The sequence below is a fragment of the Acanthochromis polyacanthus genome, chromosome 14, assembly GCF_021347895.1.
Source record: "Acanthochromis polyacanthus isolate Apoly-LR-REF ecotype Palm Island chromosome 14, KAUST_Apoly_ChrSc, whole genome shotgun sequence".
In the NCBI taxonomy this organism is placed as follows: Eukaryota; Metazoa; Chordata; class Actinopteri; family Pomacentridae; genus Acanthochromis; species Acanthochromis polyacanthus.
The window spans coordinates 8,772,192-8,793,830 of record NC_067126.1 but is presented as its reverse complement, the minus strand read 5'-3'; the positions used below and the strand labels follow the sequence as shown (position 1 = coordinate 8,793,830).

The window sequence follows — 21,639 nt, the reverse complement described above, 5'->3', positions numbered from 1 at the left end:
ACTAAACCATAGAATGCTTTAAAACATTAAATACTTGATGACAAAAATGGCAGAAAAACCACATTTTCTTCTTTCATAGCTGATTGAGCAGGTATGATGAGCTTTACCAGAAAAATAAAGTCCTGGTAGATCGTCTAATCCAAGTAGAACAAAGTTGTGCAGTGTCAGAATGCTTTTTAAAAATAATACATCTCAGAAAGTACTTGGCGGATTAATCTGAAATTTCACAGATGCCATTTTAAATATTCACAGTTTATAGTCTAGAAGTTTGAAGCTCATCAGAGATGGTCGAGCAGAAGGCCGCTGATGACTGTAGATGGAATAATCCTGCTGAGATCAACTGAAAGCATCAGAGGATCCTATGAACCAGCAGAGGGCAGCAGAGCCTCAGAGCTGCAGAGCTCAGCACCACTGAAGCTCTCATAGTTTAACCCTCCTGTTGTCCTCATTTACAGGCACCAAAAAATACCATTTCCTTGTCTGAAAAAAAAACAAAAATTCAATTTTCTGAAAATTTGCAATATACCTTCAGGAAGAAAATTCCAATAATTCTTTAGAAATTTCCCTTCAAAGTTTTATTTAAAAAATAATCCCCCAAACTTGGCAAGGAAATTCTTGTAGATATTTTTTTTTTAAATGAGTAAAAATCTTCCAAAAAATCCTAAAAGTATCTAAAGTGATTACATATATATCAGTAAAACTTCTAATATTTTCTTTAAGAACATTCACATAATGTTCTTTAAGAAACATTTTTAACATTTATTTTTTCCCACCAAAAAAATGTTCAAAGATTTCCCAAAAATGTTGAAAATGTGGACATCAGAAGTTTCACTGTGAACATATATTTTTTTGTACATTTTCAAACTTTAAAACTGGTCAGTTTGACCCACAGCACAACATGAGGGTTAAATATTAACAAGAGGGAAAGCCTCTGTCCCTGTCTGTTGCTAAAGTGTCTGTCCCTCTGAAGGAGGACCTGAGCTTCACCCTTGCCCTGTCTCACCACCTTCACCCTCCCGACCTCCCCCCTTCCACCAGCCTCGGCCACCATTCTGCTGTTTAGACTTTTCATAGCCGTTTTGCTGCATGATGTGTGTGATGCTTTCAAATCCTAGATTGTATCCAGACCTCCAATCAAGGACAAAATGTCTGTTAAGGTAAGAGACGGCTCTCCCCTACCCCCAAAAATGAAACTCCTTGTACACTTTTGTCCCAAACACTTGTTCCAGGTCTTTTGAACGGCGACTGCAACAAGCGGCTGTGTGGTTGGCGTGTTTTAAAGCAGGATAAAGACTGTTGTTTTGATCTAATGGACCCTTAAACAATGCCTGTGCCGTAATTGCCAGAGTGTTGAGAGGCTCATTAATAGCCCAGCAGCGTCTGGGTTTGTTTAGCTGCTCTACGCCCTTCCTTGGAAACCAGTTTCCAACCTGGCAACCAAACCCCCAACGCCCCCTGAGAATCCACTGCTCATTACTTCAGGCCTCGCTGTCATGATATGAACACTGTTGAGTCACATTTATCTTTACTTTCCGTTTCTCTGCACCTCCGCCAACACTCACATCATCCACGTCTTGACTCTGTGCGTCCAAACCCCTCATCGCTTAGTATTTGTAACATCTGTGATTTTCTCCACAGATCTACGTGAGGGCCCAGTTTGAGTACGACCCCTCCAAAGACGAGCTCATCCCCTGCAAGGAGGCCGGCATTCGCTTCCGCGTGGGCGACATCATCCAGATCATATCCAAGGATGACCACAACTGGTGGCAGGGCAAACTGGAAAACACTAAAAACGGCACAGCAGGCCTCATCCCATCGCCTGAGCTGCAGGAGTGGTGAGGATTAAACACAAACTTAAAGATGGATGACAGATGAAAGACAAAAGACAGATTTCCACCAAAAATCCCTGAAACCTTTAGTCCCCTGCACTTACAGAAAGGGCTGTATTGTCATTCAGTCTGTCAAGTATTTTGATATTTTCTCATTTAGTTGATCATAAGGCTGGCCTGAATAGCAATTTCTGGGCTCCGGATATTCTGCCACAATTAACGACGAATATCCGAATATTCGGATCGAACGGGGGGGGGGGGGGACGGAGATGAAGGGTCGAGCCGAATATTTGGATCGCGCGACATTGACTGACGAGGAGGACAAACGGATGAGCTGAATAATCCGATCGTCCGACGTAGGGGGGTGGGAGTGATCCAAATATTCGGATCACAAAATTAATATTCAGATATCACTGTAACGACTGTTCGAATATTCTCATATTTGGGTCCAGCCCTAGTTGATTGGTCCATAAAATGTCTCCTTTTTCCTCTTTCATATGCCACTGGGATACAGAAATGCAGTCCAAGTTGATCCCAGCTTAATTTAAAACGTGTACGCTAGAACAAGGTCATTAAGCATCACAACAGACTTTGTCATGGTGCCCTTTTGTTAGCCAAACCCCCACATACTCTCTGGTTTCACACAGGCAATTTCTCACCTCTTCTTAATCATCTTCTTCTACAGAAATAATCTGAAAGTTTCAAACACACTCTTGAACTTGTTTCAAATGTATTTATTTGCAACATTTTGGTTATAGATAAATATGTTTATGAATGTCTGGCAGAGAAACTTTCTCGTAAATTTGTTTCTTGCAAGTCAGACAGTGTGAAATAGTTTATTTACAATAAATTCATAATATATAATACATTTATAATATGATCTGCAAAACTTAGTGTGTATTATCTCAGAAAATTGTATCAGTCACTGGCAGATACGAAATCTCAAACAACTTGGATCAGATTGGGGGCAAAAAAACTGATTAGGACATCCCTAATTATTATTACTGTCAGTTAGACGATAAACTGTTGTTGTTTTTATGACTAAAAATAAAGATAAGCCTTTATTAATCCCTCAGTGGAGACATTTTCAGCGTTTAGCAGCATAGGGGATAATGTAAACAATGCTGGAGCATCAGTAGAAAAATAAAAACTACTCTGGAGAGTGTACAGATTCATCTGTAAGAAGGAAATTCAGATATGGTAGAGCTTCCTTTGAATGTGGAAATAGCGCAAGGATTCTATGAGCAGAAAAGCATTGGTATTGCACAGATATACCGTGACTAGAAAACAGTGACATTAAAAATCATACTTTGTTAAAATACCGACAAACCAAGTAGATCCAGGTGGAAAAATGGGAAAAAACAGTGGGGGAAAAATGTAAACATGGCTATATGAGCTGCTGAGAATGATTCTTAGTTACTGGAGAAAGCACTGATACTTTTTCAACGACCAAAGCTGCTGAATCCAACATTGTTTGTGTGTTCGCGTTTTAGGCGAGTGGCCTGTATAGCCATGGAGAAGACCAAGCAGGAGCAGCAGGCCAGCTGCACCTGGTTTGGCAAGAAGAAGAAGCAGTACAAAGACAAGTATTTGGCAAAGCACAACGCAGGTAACCCGTCCACACAAACACACATCTGCATCACATGCATGGACACACAACACGGCGGGCTGCAGACATCTCCGTGTTGGTCTGTCTCATCACTCCCTGCTGCACGTGCACGCATTTTACGTAATGTTTACTCGAGTGTGAGTGTGTGTGTCGGCCCGTGTGTTTGTGTAGGTGGAACTTGTATGTAACCGGATCTTGTGGCGTCGATGGCAGCCAGCAGCGACAGGAAAAGCTGCCAGCGTAGCAGAAATCCAACCCGAGCAGAGAGGCAGAGAATGCAGCTCACGGATACAGAAACCCAGTTTGAGGCAACAGATCTCTGCGTTTCCAGGCCGAGTTTTAAATTGCGTTTGGTTGACGTGCATGTGCGCGGCGACGTGTCTGTTCGTTTGTCAACACATGGTGTCAAATGAAGAGGTGCAGAAGAAGCATCAGCAGCGGATATGTTTAGCTGGACACTGATGAGGCACATACAGTAGATTCTCAGCTCAGATAGCACGGCCATGTGTCTGGCTGTGTGACTAGGCTGAGCTGGTAGGAACTCCTCACGTGTGACTGTAGAGTTCAGTCAGGAGGCAGTGGAGGGGGGCATGGTGGAGGTTAGTGCTGAGACAGGCAGGTTTCAGGGTTTTCTCACTTAATTCTGTGGAGTTATAACAAGCTGCAGCTTTAACCTCCACCTTTTTAGGTCTGTAGAAAGTCTTCTATGTTGTGTTATTGTGTTATATTGTTTTCTAACAGCTGATCTGCAGGGAAAAACTGGCTTTTAATCCATTTTGAATGTGTATAAATACTTGATTAGTGCTTACGTAGGTGTGAGAGAGGCACATAAACTGATCCATCACCTGCTAAACTTTGATTAGGTCTGCCACTAATAAAGATTTATATTTGTGATAATTTAGTTATTTGTACTTTATAATGACAGCAAACAACCACAAAGCCTCACAAGTTACCAGAGCCCCCTAACATTATGATATCAACTGACAAAAGTCTTTAAAACAAAATATCAGCATCAGCACATAATAAACATTAACAGATAGTTGACACCTGTTAGGCAAAGTTTAGTTTCAAAATGTTACATATAAATAAATATCACATGTTAGTTATGTTGTTACTTTGCTCAGTCAATGTGTACATTTAAGTACCAGGATGTCATCATAAGTGTGGACCTAATGTGTTAATTAAACTTTGGGAAATCCTTGATTTTTCTGTGCAGTTTGGTGGGAAAAAAATACATCCAACTTGGAAAACATCAGTTCACCAGATATCAGGAGAAATCTAAAAATGTGCATCCTCACTTCAAATGTTACATTTTGTCAAACCAACAGTGGAAAAAATACAGTAAAAATATGGAATAGTGTACAAAATACTCCATTTACTCTCCCAAAAGATGAAGAGTGTTTGAACTATTTACATTTTTCACAAAAATAACAAATTAAACGCTGCTTAACGATGTATAAATGTTTTACATCTTTAATTATACCATTTCCTGTCACTAACGTCACACTTCAACCAAAAGGTGATTTTCTTAAGTAGTCACTGTGATAATGCATATCTTCTTTTATAAATCTTGAATTGTGTTTCATAAAACATCACACTGATTAATCCTGTGGTGCGTTAAGACATGAGGCGGGGGTTTACAGTGAAGCCGGGTGGAGGTGAAGCGTGCTCTCAGGTATCTGGACCTCCTGTACAGTTTGTGCAGCAGGTGTTTCGTCACGTTTGACAGCTTGGCAGCAGAGTTTCTACGGGAGCCAAACAGAATCTACACGTTAGATGTTCCTCTGAATTAGCAGCAGAGATTCAGGGTCACGTTTCAGCTGCGACATCGTTCAGATTCTCTATGAACTGATCTAAGAGTGAAGTGAGAGCGGCGTAATGGATGCGTTCTATTACGTAACTCTTTGTTGTATGTCACATCTGTGCGTGCAGTTTATCTGGGGGGATTATGGGATGGGGAAGATGAGCTACGCCGTCCCGCTGAAGTGACCGAGCAGGCTAAAGGTTGTGTGTATGTGTGTGTACAGTATGTTTGGGTGTGTGTTCATAACTGTGACGCCCGGCTCACACATCTGTCCGTGTCCATTTAAAGGACACGTTCACAGGTTTTCAGGCTGCTCTCTGTGATCTTTGAAGCAGGTTTTTCTGTTGCTGTTATTGTTCCTCCTATTCAAACCGGACATTTAAAGATCTGCTGTGATTTCAGTGGAGCCCTTGGTCCTCAGTTTAAACATATTCAAAAGCTGACATGAAGCGACTAAAGCATTTCATTGTGTTTGTTTAAAAGCAGTGGAGGAAAGTCAACTACAGAAAATACTGGTTGGTTTCAAGAGAAGAAAAGAACAGCACGTCACCTCTAGATAAACTAAATGTTCCACTGAGTGTCTGCCTGAAGACTTATTAACCATGAATGAATGATAAATCAATATAAAAAGCCAGTGTTTACAGCATATTATTTGATTTGAACCTGGTTATTGTCTGTTTTCTACTGAATGATCAGAACAAACTGGGAGCAGAGCAGCTGCACAAATTCATCCGTTCTCGGAAAACGTATAAACCAAAGAACTCAATTAATTTGAATCAATCAACCATTCCTCCTAGAAGCTAGAGCATAAACAAGAACTGCTTTTGGTGGCTGCCTCCTGTGCCACTGCCACCAAACCCCATCAAGAAGATCTTTTGATGACCAAGGTGAAGTGAAGGAATGATTACAGCAAACAGAACCTCTTTGAGTGTCCACGCTGGCTCTTGATCACTGTTTTATTGCAGAAAAACTGTGAACTTTTCCTTTAAAGCTGCATCGTTTCACTACTGTACAGCATGAAACACTGACTGCAGAAGTGAATGCATGAATGTTAGAATCACCTGCATCTAAAAATGTTGCATTTTACCTGAAATATTCAATAAAATGACTTCATTCATCAAACATTTTACTGACAACAGATTCATTAATGACAACACACACTTCCTGTTCCTGACATGTTGACTCAGGAACTGCAATTAGAATTTAAGAAAAAAATATCCGCAGAGATTTGGGTTTATTTTTCTTGAGTGCGACCTGGGAAACCTTTAGTACGCTCAGACACAAAACCATAGCAACTGAACTGTCGTTATTTGAGCTGTTTTGTTTTTTTTGAACAAGTCTAAAAGTAGAACAGTCTGTACACACAAACCATGCAGCTGCTTTAACAATGCTGAAACAGACTTGTAATGCTCTGGTTTGAGATACTGGCATCATTGTGAAACTTTTCCAAAGAAATCCAGCCGCAGTCATTTCTGCAGGTCAAAGCTGGACGTGATAGATCTGGTAAATGAAAATATCTGTTGTTTCTCGTACCTCAGAGATGAACTTTAAGAATTAATACTTGACTAAAATTTGACATTATCAAGCTACAAAATTATAACTAGTAAAGTCTTTAGTTTAATTGTCTGCTGGTTAAGATTAAGCAGCATTTACACAAAGAAATCAGAGTTTTTCTTGATGATTAGAGTGTTATATGATCACTTTTGTGCCCTGAAACCTTCAGCTCTAACTGCTGGGTCGTCCTCCGGCTCTGTTCTGTTAATGACCATCAGCAGCCTCCACATCTCAGTGAATCTGCCCCTCTAACAGCAACAACAACAGCATTTTGTCTCTTTCCATCTCCACTGTCGGCACTGTGCGGTGCTGCACAGCTGCCCAGCTGTTGCTTCTTGCTGTTTGTGTGTACCGTTTTGTATTTCTGCTGTTGTAACCGAACCATGTTATGACCCCTCCTGTTCATCTCTCTCGCTTTCTCCTACTGAACGGCCTCTCTGCATGTAAGTAACAACCAGTGACAGCAACCAACTCCTCTTTTCTCTCTTCCTCTTCTGTCTGTTTTAATTGTGTAGATTCAATCAGCTGTCACTGCCGGCGTTTCACTTTTGTTTCTGTTGCTACTGTAAAAAAACAAAAAACAACAGAAAGCTGAGACAAAACTGAAACCTTGTAGCTTCATCAGAAGTCATTTCCCAGTCATGTTCAGTCAGACGTGTTCATTAAACTCTAATAGAAACAGCAGCCAGTGTTAACATGTGCAGCTGAATATATTGTGAGTGTAGTTTGCTGTCCGTCTGCTGCTCTGCTGGGTTTGTATTTCGCCTGTCAGCGCCCAGTGATGTGGCTGCATGGAGACTCATGTTTCAGAGGCTCAGAACACATTGTACAGTGAGGAGCTTTAACATGCGATACTCTGCGCCACAGACGTCCTGCAATTTACCTCAATTATTCTGCTCTGTGTCTCGTCAAAGAGAAATGTTTGGACTCCAGAAAGTCCTACCTAACATTAAGTGCTGTCTTATACTAAAAATGACAGCACAGCCAGGCTGTTTTGTTCTGTAGGTTAGCAATCTGCACAGTTACATGAGGTCTTGTTTAAGGACACATATTAAAAAAAAATGATTTAGTTAGAAGAAATAACTAAATAATCTTCATAAAATGCCAAATATCAACATGAATAGGGTAGAATATCCATAGACATAATCATCACTCACAACAAGTGTCATGTTTGAAAAAGTTCATGGAAATAGAAAATTTGAACAAGACTTGGATGGATGCACTCTTTAGGAATAAGATTTAGTTCACATAAACAATCAGCTGTTTCCACTTCTATTGTTCTCTTCACCTGTTACAAAACTTAAACTATTTCTGGAGCCTTGGCTCCGTTTTTGTCGTATAGATGGCCAAAGTTTGCTTTAATTCTTATTCTTTGTTGAAGTATTTGGTTTAGTTTCAGCTTTGTGTCATCAGATGCCACCTTCTCACAACACTATTACTATTATTCACTCCAGAGCAGTTAATTACAACAAGCCTAGTTTGCAATTTACATCTTTAATCTTCTGTGACATTTCTGAAGTTTGATTCCAATTCACTTGACAAACATAAGAAAACCTGGATGATTTGGACAAGCTAGACTTTGAGGAAAACGGAAGTATTCTTATTTTGGGGAATAAGTTGGGCTGTTTTTATGCTACCAGTTAACAGCAGGCTTTGATGTGGTGTAGCCGAGTAACATCAGCCCATGAGACTGTATCAGCCTTTTTCTCATTGGATGAACGGCTGCACAGAAGTTATCTAATTATTCAGTTTTGTCAGCATCACTTCAGACCATCTCAGCTCTCCTCTCATCATTTCTGGGGTTGTGGTTCAATAGTGTTTATTCAAATTTAGAATCCGGTCATGTGAATCTGTTCAAGTGTTATTAGGTTTAGCTTCCACTGTTAGCCATTAACCAAAGTTATAAATAACTTCAGGTCAAAGAGTCCTTTCAGATCTGTGATTAGCTGTTGTTGCCAGAAATATAACAGCTCTAATAAGTTAATTGGGCACCGCTGTTAGTTATACTGCTAATCCACTTTATATTTACTGCTCTGATTTAATTTCCGTCTTGCATTTTTTTCTGGACAGTATTAGGGAGAAGAATTTCCTTCAGGATTAATAAAGTTCTGTCTTATCTTAATCACCATGAATGGCTCAGCTGTAAATGAGAAGCTGCTGTCTTTTCTACACAGCGGTCAGTCAGAATCTCTGTTTGTTAATAAAAACACCAAAAACAGAACAAAGGCTGGAAAAGAGATTGATTTCTTTGTCTATTTTACCAAGACAGCAGCAGATCCAGCTATCTGAACCCAACCCTGCTCATTTCCACTCACTGTTTCCACATTAGACCTGTTGCCAGGGAGATTCCGAGTCTCCTTTGGTTTGAGAACTCCCTCCTCTCCCCACCATGTAGTTACCAGATGTGTTTAGTACACCTTGTTCCCTTCACACTCTCGAGAGCTCCCCGGCTGTTGTTTATCCCAGAACACTCCGCTGCACATCCCTTGAAGCTTATCTCTGTCTTTCTCGTCTCTCTCCTCCAGTGTTTGACCAACTAGACCTCGTCACGTATGAGGAGGTTGTGAAGCTGCCTGCTTTCAAGAGGAAAACACTAGTATTGTTAGGTGGGTGATGCTGAGTGTAGCAGCAAAAGATGAGGATGTCTGGCGACACAAACTAAACTCACTGACTGAACCTGTGTCTTTGTCAGGCGCTCATGGAGTCGGCAGACGGCACATCAAGAACACACTCATAACCAAACACCCCGACAGATTCGCCTACCCCATCCCACGTAAGACCTCACAGCACCACCATACATTTACATGTTATTTATTTATTCACCTTCAAAACAATGAGCAAGAAACGCAAAAGTACCACAGCACATTTTGGGAAATTCTCACTCCTCGTATCCAATTCTGTGTCCTACAGACACGACCAGACCTCCCAAGAAGGACGAGGAGAACGGCAAGAACTACTACTTTGTTTCCCATGACCAGATGATGCAGGACATCAGCAACAACGAGTACCTGGAGTACGGCAGCCACGAGGACGCCATGTACGGGACGCGGCTCGAGACCATCCGGAAGATCCACCAACAGGGACTCATCGCGATCCTGGATGTCGAGCCTCAGGTGTGTGTGGCCGAGTGTGTATTTGTGCATCGTTGTTCTATACAAGGACAGTGTGAGCTCTAACACCTGTTCTCCGTCAGGCCCTGAAGGTCCTGCGGACAGCAGAGTTTGCCCCGTATGTCGTCTTTATCGCTGCACCAACTATCACACCAGGCATCAATGAGGTAAGAATTCACCAGAAGCAGACACTAAAGGTGATGATTATGGCGTTTAACTGGACACAGAACTGGTGCACATAAAACAGCCATATGCACCACCATTAAAAGTTTGGGGTCATCCAGACAATCTCATGTTTCCATGAAAACTCCCACTCTTCTTCATGTGCTAACATAACTGCACCAGGAGTTTCTAATCATCAATGAGCCTTTCAGCACCATTAGCTAACACTATGTAGCATTAGAACACAGGAGGGATGGTTGCTGGAAATGTTCCTCTGTACTCCTCAATTCATTTCAATTCAAAGAACTTTATTTTTCTGTGAAGAACTTCATTTGTGCCAGAGCATCTGTGTGTATACAGTACATACAATTCATGTATACAACAACATAACATAGAAAATAAACACAGGCAATATACTATACACACAACACATCCAACATACCAGAGATAAAAGATAAAAAAGACTTTTATTTAAGATTAAATTTAAGATCAATAAGTATATGTTATCGTTACAAAAGTCCAAGGTGTCAGATACATAAATAACTAAAAGATCCTGAAGAGATGGCAGTAAAATACATAAAATGGCTGAGCCACGTTAATCAGACCGTGGTAACACTTGATCAAGCACTTACAGTCAGGAACACACTAAAAACACTGGTAAACGAAGGAACACACAGCGAGATGCTCCACACCTGTCGTCATTACACCGCCAACCTGAAGCTGTATCCTATGTATACATTCCTTTAAAAATCACCTGTTTCCAGCTAGAACAGTCATTTATCACATTAACAATGTCTAGACTTTGTTTCTGATTCATTTAATGTTATCTTCATTGAAAAAAAATGCTTTCCTTTCAAAAAAAGGGCATTTCTAAGTGACCCCAAACTTTTGAAAGGAGTGCATGTGTGATACAGACTCACTAGCAAGCAAGCAAAGTTTATTTATGTAGCACATAAAACCTCACAAAAAAAAAGCATTTGTGCTTCATGTGCACAGATGCTGTCTCCCTTTATCAACCTAAACAAAGTCATCTATATCTCTGCCATCACAGCATGTGAACCTGCAGCCTCTCCTTCTGTCCGCTCTCGTACTGCGTTTGTGTTTCATTCCTCTCTGCACTATTTTATTTTTGCACGCTGCATGCATTTGTTTCTTTGGCACTTCCTCTCAGATGCCCAGGTGGTGTCGAACGCTGCCAGTAAGTAAAACCAGACAGAACAGAGACTCTGGTGTTATTTTTAAACTATGTATGTGGATGTCTTGTTCGTAAACTCCCTGTATGGTTCTAGTGTCTGCATAGATTCTCAGTCATAAAGGTCTCTGGGATGTAAAAGAAGTGGAAGGGAATTGGACTTTTTGTTGCTGAGGACGTGTCACGTTCATTTACAGGCTTTTATTACTGCCTACAGTCTATATGACTCAAGGTGTGTGTGTGTGTGTGGTGAAGCTGCCTGGGGGGAGGGATGTCATGACTGCAATGTAAAGCCCTGATAAGTGTGCAGTAGACTCTGCTCTGTCACAGATACGTGTTAACACACTTTAACAGAGATGGCATCTGTGTTTTCGATACAAAATATGGCCCATGCTGTCTTTAAAGCGGTGTCCTTGTCCTACTCATACATAGGCCGCTGCACTCTGTGCTGCATTTCATCTCAAACCATCAAATTTTTAAGATTATGTTCCTCCACAGTCTCTGATTTGCCTCAAATTTTCATAACATAAAATAATGATATGTATAAAGACCATTGTGAAAATTGAGTTTGATATATAAAATGTCACAGATACTATTTTAATCGTCCAGTTTATGATAAAGTTTGAGGCCAGTCAGAGACGGTCGAGCAGAAGATCCCTGATGATTAGATGGAAGAACCCAAATACAAGGTTGTTCAGAATGTGTTTGGGTGAAGCAGTTTGCTCGTCTGGGTCTGAAGTGTTTGGAGCTCCTTAGAGGTCATGACCAGAACACTTTTAAGGACTGCTTTCCATAAAATGCTTTCCATTCCCTCTGAGCAGTCTGTGTTTTGGTCAGTTTAAGGAAACACTCTGCAGATACCACAGAGAGGAGGAATGATGTGACACTCCACACATTTATTGCTCATTATTCATTTTTAAAAGGCCATTCCGCCTGTTGCGATGGTGAGTCTGTGCTTGGATTTATGGTTATTGTTCAGACTTGAGCTGCTGCAGCCTCCAAACACCACCAGCTCAAGTATCACTGCACCAAAACTACTGCTGCATGCATTCTGAGTTAGTGCCATTAAAAAGGAGGCTGTACTATGATACAGTATCGTGTGGCCTGTAAACCAGCGCTGGTTTTTATTACAGTCAGTTCACCCTCAGCTGTGTCTGTCAGGCACAACTCTGCAACAACAGCAAGAGGAGCTGGTTCAACAGTCAGCTCTCACCGGCTGCAGCAGTTCTTACCATTCTGGCTGGAGCATATTTGTTTTTAATAGTTGTAGTACAGACTACATGCAGCAGTAGTTTTACTGGATGAATGCTGTATTGAAGCTGCTGGAGTCCTGAACACCTAAATAAACAAAAAAGCACATGTTCTAGGAGCAAATACAGCAGCAGCCAAAGTCCAAACATGAACCATATATCCAGTCACAGCTTAAAAGGAATATTGAGCAACAAATGCACTGATTGTCACATCATCTGCTCTTTCTGTTGGAGCTGCAGAGGGATATAAACAGTTTGTATGCATCATGAGGAGTGTAAAACATACAGGAGGTAATTCAGATTAAAAAAGAAATCTCCCTGTGACACTCACAGGGATTCAGAATACTTGACTGTGTTCAGGGAAGATCTAAGTTTCTTTAACACTTTAAAACACCCAAAAGCACATTGAGCAGTGTTGTTCAAAGCAGCAAGGAGTGCACAGTCCTGTAAATAGAAGAAAATAAACAACCACAACACATGAGAGCAGCTCCTCAGGACAAAACTAGTTCACCTGAATCTAAAGGAGAAGGGAGACTTCTGAGGACATTTTGTATAAAGAAGACAGACGTCATCTAGATTCAGCTGAAGCAGAGATCTCTACACAGGACGGGCTCCACAGCACCACTTATCAGCCTTTACTCTGCCACCGACATTCACACCTCAAGTCATGTGATTTTGGAGTGATAAGCAACACGTGGAACTCCTGATCAGTCACCACTGTAGAAGCTTCTTGGGTGAAGGTGAAAAGTCTTTAAGAACCCAAATGAAGTCCAGCTGCCTTCTGCTAATAAAGATTCTAGTGGTTAGAGCTCCCTTCTGTGTTTCCCACTCGCTTCCTCCTCTGCTGAGTCACGGCCTTTAAAACTGTCAATATAACAGAATGATACACAGTGCTGAACGCTAACCACACAGTATTTAGGGGTCTTAAAGGGATAGTTGGTTTTCTAGAAGTTGGATAATATGAGGTGCTTCTCCACAGAGGTACCCGAGTTTTGGAGAGGCAGTGAGGACAGACGTATTTTAGCCACATAAAATAATCGATATCAGTTTAAATGTAGGCTATATTTCTAACATTCTTAATGCTTTACCTGGGAGACGGCCCTTTCATGTGCTGTTACATTTTTTATGTGTAGAACTTGTGCCTTTCTACACAAAAGCACAACCACAGAGTGCAGTAAACTTCAATTATGTGTTGAATGTACACACAGTCAAACTGTTGTGAGCAAGTCTGAAATTATACCCCATTATGCTAGTTAGTGGTGTTATAGCATTGTGTTGAGTTTCTTTGTGTACTTCAAACGGTGGTTACTAAAATGGAGCCAATCATGTCGGAGTTGGAGCTACAGTCATTCAGCTCAAAATGATCGCAGTTTAGAAAGAAGAGACGAAATGGGATCCATCCAAGTCTGTGCACTGATTGGTAAAGCTCCACAAAACAAGAACGCATCATCGGGTTACACTGACAGAATACTGGTTCTTCCATTATGAGCAAGCAAAACGCAGCCTCTTACGTGTTCCAAACATTATCTTTGTGCAGCTCAGTATGCCTCATTAAGAGTGGCCCGATCACAGTTATTGCAGCCTGAGTCGCTGAAACCATAGACTGTATATAAAGATGGACGTAGCATCTGTATGGAGGTATTTCAGGTGCAAAATGTTTGAGCACCTGTAACATCGAATTTGTAGTTGTGTACATTGAATTTGTATGTGTACATTGAATTTGTATGTGTACATTGAATTTGTATGTGTATCAGCAAATCTGATTTCCCACACTCTGAGTTGTGTACTTGTAAAATAATTTTTTGTATGTGTCGATTTTTTTTCTTCCCACAAATGCAACACAAAAATACACATTCACAAATCACATTTACAGGTGCACAAATCCTTCTCTACAAGTCACATATTTCAACACTGACACGCTCACATTTTGCACCTATTGTTGCAGCACACTAAGTGCAAAACATACTTGTGCACCTGTATTGTACAAAGTGAAGTTGAGGTGAGAATTTGAATATGTGCAAATCTGAATGTGAACTTGTGCAATAAGTATGTGGAATAATTTACCACGAAAATACACAAATTGCTACTTACAACCACTCGAATCCTCCCCACGAGTCACACATTCTCTGTTTTCTACAGGTGCAAATCAGAACTCATACTTCCGGTCCCGCTGAGCTATTTGGTGCAAAACTACAAAACGATCCGATCTGTGCATAAATTCTATGCTCTGAGATTGACAGACTTTTCGGCCAGTCAGGGAGACGCTTTGCCCGCCCAGCCAATCAGAGGTTTTTATTCCATCCGAGGTCGCTTTACCGACTTCCAGGTGTGGAATTTCACGATGGAGAGAGTGTAGGGAGTTCTTGTTTTGGACGGCTGGTCTGCTCTAATCTCTATAATGCGCATTTCCCAATGACTCAAATAACTTATCCATTCCTCTTAGTATATTGCACAAGTGCACAAGTTCACATTCAGATTTGCACATATTCAAATTCTCACTTCAACTTCACTTTGTACAATACAGGTGCACAAGTATGTTTTGCACTTAGTGTGCTGCAACAATAGGTGCAAAATGTGAGCGTGTCAGTGTTGAAATATGTGACTTGTAGAGAAGGATTTGTACACCTGTAAATATGATTTGTGCACCTGTAATTACGATTTTGTGAATGTATTTTTGTGTTGTATTTGTGGGAAGAAAAAAAATCGACACATACAAAAAATTATTTTACAAGTACACAACTCAAGAGTGTGAGAAATCAGATTTGCTGATACACATACAAATTCAATGTACACATACAAATTCGATGTTACAGGTGCTCAAACATTTTGCACCTGAAATACCTCCATACATCTGACTCTAGAATTGAAGTCCACCCGGAAGTGTCAAAAACTTGCAATATCACGCCGTCCGCTAGGGTTGGCTCCAAAAAGCTTTTTCTCCATAGACCCCAATTCATTTTTGGAGAAAATAAAATTTGATAGACTGATGTTCTACAGCTCAGGATTTTTTTCCTGTTAGTTTTCATGGTCAAAATGAGAGATCAGGTGGCCGATCTTAAAATAAATCAATACTGAATTTTAAATAAATCGTTAAAGTTGGCGGAGCCAGGGGGCGTGGCTATACTTGATTGACAGCAACAGAAGCCTCTGCGGTAAAATGTGGGCGGGATAAGAGAGTCCTCAGCCAATCCTGCCCCTAGTTGCTCTCCAGTCCAGCCTGTTTGATGACGCTTTTTACATCACTGGCTCCAAAAAATCTAAAACGGCGACCAGGAAGTAGCAAAATCCGGCCTTCATTTTCTCGGCGTTGAAACCAACGGGTGATGTCACGGTTAGTTTACGCCTGGCTGCAACTTGTAGTTACATTTCTGAGAAGATGCACGTCTGACTGTGGCGTAGATCAACACAGAAATGAAGCTTCACACCACTCAGGGTGTAACACAGAGTACAACACATGCACTTACACTCCCCTCCAAAAGTATTGGAACAGTGAGGCCAATTCCTTTATCTTTGCTGGAAACGTCAAAAGATGAATATGAGATCAACATATCAGCTCTTATTTCCATCCAGTTCAGCTTCACAACTGCTAGTTGTTCATAGACAGCTCTTTGGTTTTCATGTTGGTCACACCTCCAACTATAGATGCAGTCTGTATCTGACACTGAGCGCTGTTTGTTGTTTGAATAATCCATGTCATAGAGCACACCTGTCAGTCACATGTTCCAATACTTTTGCTCACATGAAGAACAGGAGGGTTCAATCCAAAGGTGCTGTCTGCTAAGTTGTGGATGAGATCCAGATGTAAATACCTGAAACAAAAGCTGAAATGTTGACCTCTAGTCTCCTATTCATCGTTTGATGTCAAACCCAAATGTTTTCAGTCTCCAGCAGAAATAACGGAACTGGCCTCACTGTTCCAACACCTTCAGAGGGGAGTTTATGTGTAGGAATATGGAGGTTCTACCAGTCCCAAAGGACAGAGCTGTCTGAGGGCAAGGTAAAGCTGTGAAAAGATTCTGAATATTCCAAATACATCGTACACTTAAAGGGATATTGATTTCTTTAGTTGTCTAAATTCTGCTTTGCTGCTGACACCAGCCACCGTCCTCTCTGCTCCCACTGTGGGTAAAACACTGACTGTGGATGAGTACGTCATACAAACCCACTTAAAGACAGGTCTTCCTCTATGTGCTGACATCTCTCTCTGCCTTCATCAGTGTCTAACACCTCCTCCTCCTCCTCCAGGACGAGTCGCTCCAGCGGCTGCAGAAAGAGTCGGAGATCCTGCAGAAGACCTACGCCCACTACTTCGACCAGACCATCATCAACAACGAGATCGATGAGACCATCAGGCACCTGGAGGAGGCCATCGATCTGGTGTGCACCACCAGCCAGTGGGTCCCCGTGTCCTGGGTCTACTAACCTGCACCGCCTCCTCCTCTACTACTCCATCTCCCCTCCCAGCAACCACACCTCAGCCAAACTCCCATCGCTCTCTCTTCACAAACAACAATAATGAAAAAACTATGAACACAGACGGATGGGAAACCTCTCTCTCTCTACACTGCACTCGATCGAAAACACCCTCAGCGTACTGTGAAAGTGACCACAGCATTCAACCGAAATCCTCCTGAGCGCCGCGAGCGACGACCTGCAGCCGCCAAATACGGGACTCTCACCCTTGCAGACGACCTAGTCATAGTGTTGTATAAAAACAGAGTAAACAAAACGTGAATATTGTCATGTCTGTACTAGCTAGGAGGCGACATTTTTGTAGATGTTTGTTTTAAAGAGACAGTACCGCGTTCCCGTCCGCTCACCGCTAGCTCCCATCACACAGAGACGCAGTCAGTGGGTGTTCTGTCCGTCAGCAGACTGAAGTAAAAGCACACAAACACACTGCAATGTCCTCTCATCTATACATCATGTCAGCAGCCATCCTTATTTATTCATTCCTGTTCTTTTCAAAACCGTTACGCCGGATTATTCCCACTCATCTCTCCCGCCGTTAGCGCTCGGTACCGTCACAGTATCACCTTTCCACCCTCCCAGGTACTGTCTCTTCTAAATAAATCCATAAATGTTTTAGAGATTTGAATGAGGTTATCATGCATGTGGACATTTGCAAGCTTCCATGCTGTCAGTCAGTCAGTGTTCCCCGTGTCCCTCTGTAAACCTCCGAGAAAGAAAAAATATATACATTTAAAGGAAAAAAAACATTCCAGTTGTTTTGGAAGACTGAACTCAGCCAAGAGAAGCCAGAGGGGGCAAGAAAAATAAAATCCAATAAAAATAAACCAACAGAGACGGAGCCGGACGTTGACGTGACACCTATGCACATCCCTTGCATTTTGGGTGACATTTCTAAACCACAGATTTATAGAAAGATTGACCATGTAAGTGAGATGTGTTTGTAAAAAAAAACAAAAAAGAAAATCTCATAAAAGTCTTGATTTTTTTTTCCTCTTCGATTTGTCATTTAAAAAAAAAAGGGTAAATTTCACCTGATTGCTCATTTGCCATTTCAGAAATGTGATGTCCCGCAGTATTAGTGTCTCAATCAAGTTTAAAAATGGACGAGCCATGAAATGCTGATTTTCATTCTGAAACTGTGTAAACTGTCTGCGAAGCGAGCGAAGAGGAGGCAGCGTGTGCAACTGTTTAACCACATATACGAATACGACAGACCGACGTACAACTGCCCCTGTGTAAATGACTCTGCAATGATAAAAGTTCTTCAGTATGAACAGTTTTTTAAAATATATTTCCTTTTATGTGTTGGAAACATGAACCTTGGAGTGGCTCTTCATTCTTAGTCTTTTCCAGCGGTCATGAACAGCATCTCTTTCCTCACGTCCTGCTTAAACACTTTGAGATTTTGAGCTAAATGAAAAGTGCATTACAAATAAAATGTGTTAATATTATTATTATTAAACGCTGATGGAAGAAGTTCTCACATCTGTGCTCAAAAACACGAATAAATAAATACTAATAAAATACAATAAAAGGAAAAGTACTGAAATACTGTCAGCAATATGTACTGAAATTATCAAAGGAAAAGTATTTGCTATTTGCTCAGTTTAACTCAATTTAAAATCTTCAATAAAACTCACATAGGGAATGGTAATTTATGAATATATTTGTATATTTTATAGTTTAAACATTTATATTTACAAATGCAGAGCTGAAAACGGTCCCGTTTGATTAAAAACTAAATCAGTTCTTAAAATAATTTCCAGTCATTTAAATCATCAGTTTGTCATCTCATCATTAAGCTCTAGACCAAATCCACTAATTAAACTGCTTTACTTGAGTATTTATATTTTTAACAGTACTTCACACTTTAACATTTCATATTTTACAGAAAAAGAAACATTAAGATCAGTTTAAAATCATTTGCTCTCATCTTGGTTTTCTGCAGAACGAGTACTTCTCTTTTAATTAGAATTTGCCTGCATACTTTTACTTTGTAACTGGCTATTTTCTGACGTTTGCTCAAAGGTATTTAAGATCTTCAGTATGAATATGCACCAAATTAAGATCTAAAAGATTTTAGACTCACAGTTTTCTTTGTTTTACTGAGCTGCAGAGACGGAGAAACGCTGGCAGGAATCCTGAGGTCTGAAATTAAAGGAATATGTCATTAATATTCAGATGCTGCACCTTCTGTTTTATCCTTCTGTGACAGCAGCGCTGACACTCCACTCACTAAAACAGACTCCTTCTATCTCTTACATAATTATGAGAGGAAGCAGCTGCAGCTACGTGATTATTTTCACTTCTGATTGATCTGCCAATCATATTCTGAATGATTCTGATCATTATTTAATTATGAACAGTAGGATAATGCCTTTACAGTTGCTCTTTCTTGTCCTGTCCAGCTTAACAATCCAAAACTCAAAGACATTCAGTTTAGTTTCATAGCAGACCGTCAAATAATAAGAATAGAAAAAGCAAGAATAAGAAGAATGAAGACATTTGAATACGTAACGGATTATCAGTGCATTAGTGGACAATTAAATTGTCTTTCCCAGTTAAAGTCAGTTTTGTGATATTAAAAAACGGCTTTGTGCCAGGATATAACTGCTTTGAGGTTTAACGCTTGTTTATGAGGTTCAGAAGAGGAAAACACAACAATTATACAATAATCCACCTACATAGGAATGACAGGGATGGTAAAATATACATGTACTGCACTAGACAGCAGTGACTGTACTGTGGGAATATTTATAGACTTTTAACAAAGCATTTCATTCTATAGGTTGGTGCATAATAATGAAGAAACTGAACAGATTAGCTATTAGAGGAAGAAAAGCAAGTTGTTGCTGAATATTCTACAGTAATTTCATTCTTAAAAGTAAAGATTTTTACATCTAAATGAAGAATATTTCATTTCCAAAAATCAACATCTTCACTTGTTTTTACTTTCTTGCAGCCAACTGCTGTTTCTGTGTTGGTAAAAATAATCACATCTTTAAGTTGTTTGGTTTTACTGACCTTACTAAACATTTTATTCATTTTATAGACTAAATAACTAATCGATTAAATAATCAAAGGATTGTTTGTCAATGAAAGTAATTATTAGTTGCAGCCCTAATAGTCAAAAACAACAAATACATATTAATCTGGTACATTACGTATCAGTGATTTTACTGCAGTTAGAGCTCTGTGATACAGCAGGAGTCTATCAGGATATGCAGCTTTTATAGTAGCTAATATAATTGATAATTATTGATTTTTAAAAAAAATTGATTTCTTTCAAGTGACAGGAGAAAATAAAGTTTATTGTGAATTCAATTATGTTACTTTTTGTTTAGTCACTTAGTCACGGGACAAATATGTACGGGCAGGACATGAATATCTGAATATTCGGTTGTTGTGGTGGTATCCAAATATTAATTACCACTCTGTTTCTTACCCCCACATGTCCTTCTGCAAGTTTTCAGTCATTTTAAGTAATTTTCACTTCATTCTGAACAGATTTAAGCAATTTGGGGCGATTTTTGAATCATTTTAGAAGGATTTTTGTCATTTCTGGCAACTTTTGTGTAATTCTAGACAAATTTTCTGCAATTCTGCATAATTTTCAAGTCATTTTAGTCTAATTTTGAGTCATTTTGGGGGATTTTTAAACCATCTTGGACAAATGTAGTGTCATTCTGCAAATTTTGTCATTCTGGATCATTTGTAATCATCTGAGAGAATTTCTGACTGGTTTTGGATCAATGTCCAGTCATTTTAGTCTATTTTCATGTCATTCTGAAGAAATTTTCATTGTTTTAGATCATTTCTGGAAGATTTTCTCTAATTCTGGATCATTTTCAAGTGATTCTGGACACATTTTGAATCATTTTGGATGATTTCTGAAGCATCTTGGACAGTAAGGGTTTGGAAGCAGAGTGGTCTAACCCACTTTCTGTGGTTTTTGAGAAAAAATGGTTCAAAGTTTAGTGTTTTCATTGGAAGCTCCACTGTAATGCTATATTTGGGTTGTGGGTTTAGACCACTTTGCCACTAAAATGTAGATCATCAAATATTACAGAAATGATATAAAACTCATTTCTGACTTTTTGCGGGTTAGACCACTCTGCTTCTAACCTCCTCAAATATTCTGCAAAACAAAGGGAAGAACTAAAACTAACCTGTAAGTGGACAGAAATCGAGGTTAGTGAACAGAGTCCAGCCTGACTGAGTCCTGACTGAGGCTTACACAGTTCAGGTGGATGTGCACTCAGCTCACCTCTCCATCGAGCTGCTTTTTGTGCTTTCAATCAATGCAAGTGAGTGATTAGGCCCGACTGCAGCCTGAACACTGTGTTTTACTGTTGCATAATCCCCACAGCATTACCATCTGAAAATAACGTAGAGTTTGGATTTTAAATCTCAGAATGAAAATGGATATGTCACCTCGAGAAAAGGTGCCAGACTCATTTATTCCTGTCAAATATTAAGAGAATAGAACCATGCAAACTGGTTTAATGGAGAGTTTGTGTAGTTACAACACCAACAATAAGCTGATACTGTCAGATAAGATGGTTTTAAAAACCTTAAAGCTGCTTAAAAGGTGTGTATGTTCTGGGTTTAAACGTGCGGCACCTGCAACACACAAATACGTCAGAATTTTGCAAA

General features: G+C 40.1%; 1 protein-coding gene across 12 annotated transcripts in view; it reads left to right on the top strand.

Moving 5' to 3' along the window:
- caska (calcium/calmodulin-dependent serine protein kinase a) overlaps nucleotides 1–18,301 on the top strand; it is a 219,882-nt gene extending 201,581 nt beyond the window's left edge. For 5 of the 12 annotated variants that reach the window (XM_051958409.1, XM_022193180.2, XM_051958411.1 and 2 more), the window contains 8 exons: nucleotides 1,116–1,157; nucleotides 1,639–1,835; nucleotides 3,323–3,438; nucleotides 9,322–9,402; nucleotides 9,489–9,569; nucleotides 9,707–9,909; nucleotides 9,990–10,073; nucleotides 16,756–18,301. In XM_051958409.1, coding sequence (XP_051814369.1) covers nucleotides 1,116–1,157; nucleotides 1,639–1,835; nucleotides 3,323–3,438; nucleotides 9,322–9,402; nucleotides 9,489–9,569; nucleotides 9,707–9,909; nucleotides 9,990–10,073; nucleotides 16,756–16,932 — 981 coding nt within the window. In that variant the 3' untranslated portion in view covers nucleotides 16,933–18,301. The remainder of the gene's footprint in view (nucleotides 1–1,115; nucleotides 1,158–1,638; nucleotides 1,836–3,322; nucleotides 3,439–9,321; nucleotides 9,403–9,488; nucleotides 9,570–9,706; nucleotides 9,910–9,989; nucleotides 10,074–16,755) is intronic. The other 7 variants (XM_051958414.1, XM_022193185.2, XM_022193188.2 and 4 more) reach the window with 3 other exon arrangements.
- Nucleotides 18,302–21,639: the final 3,338 nt, after the last annotated feature.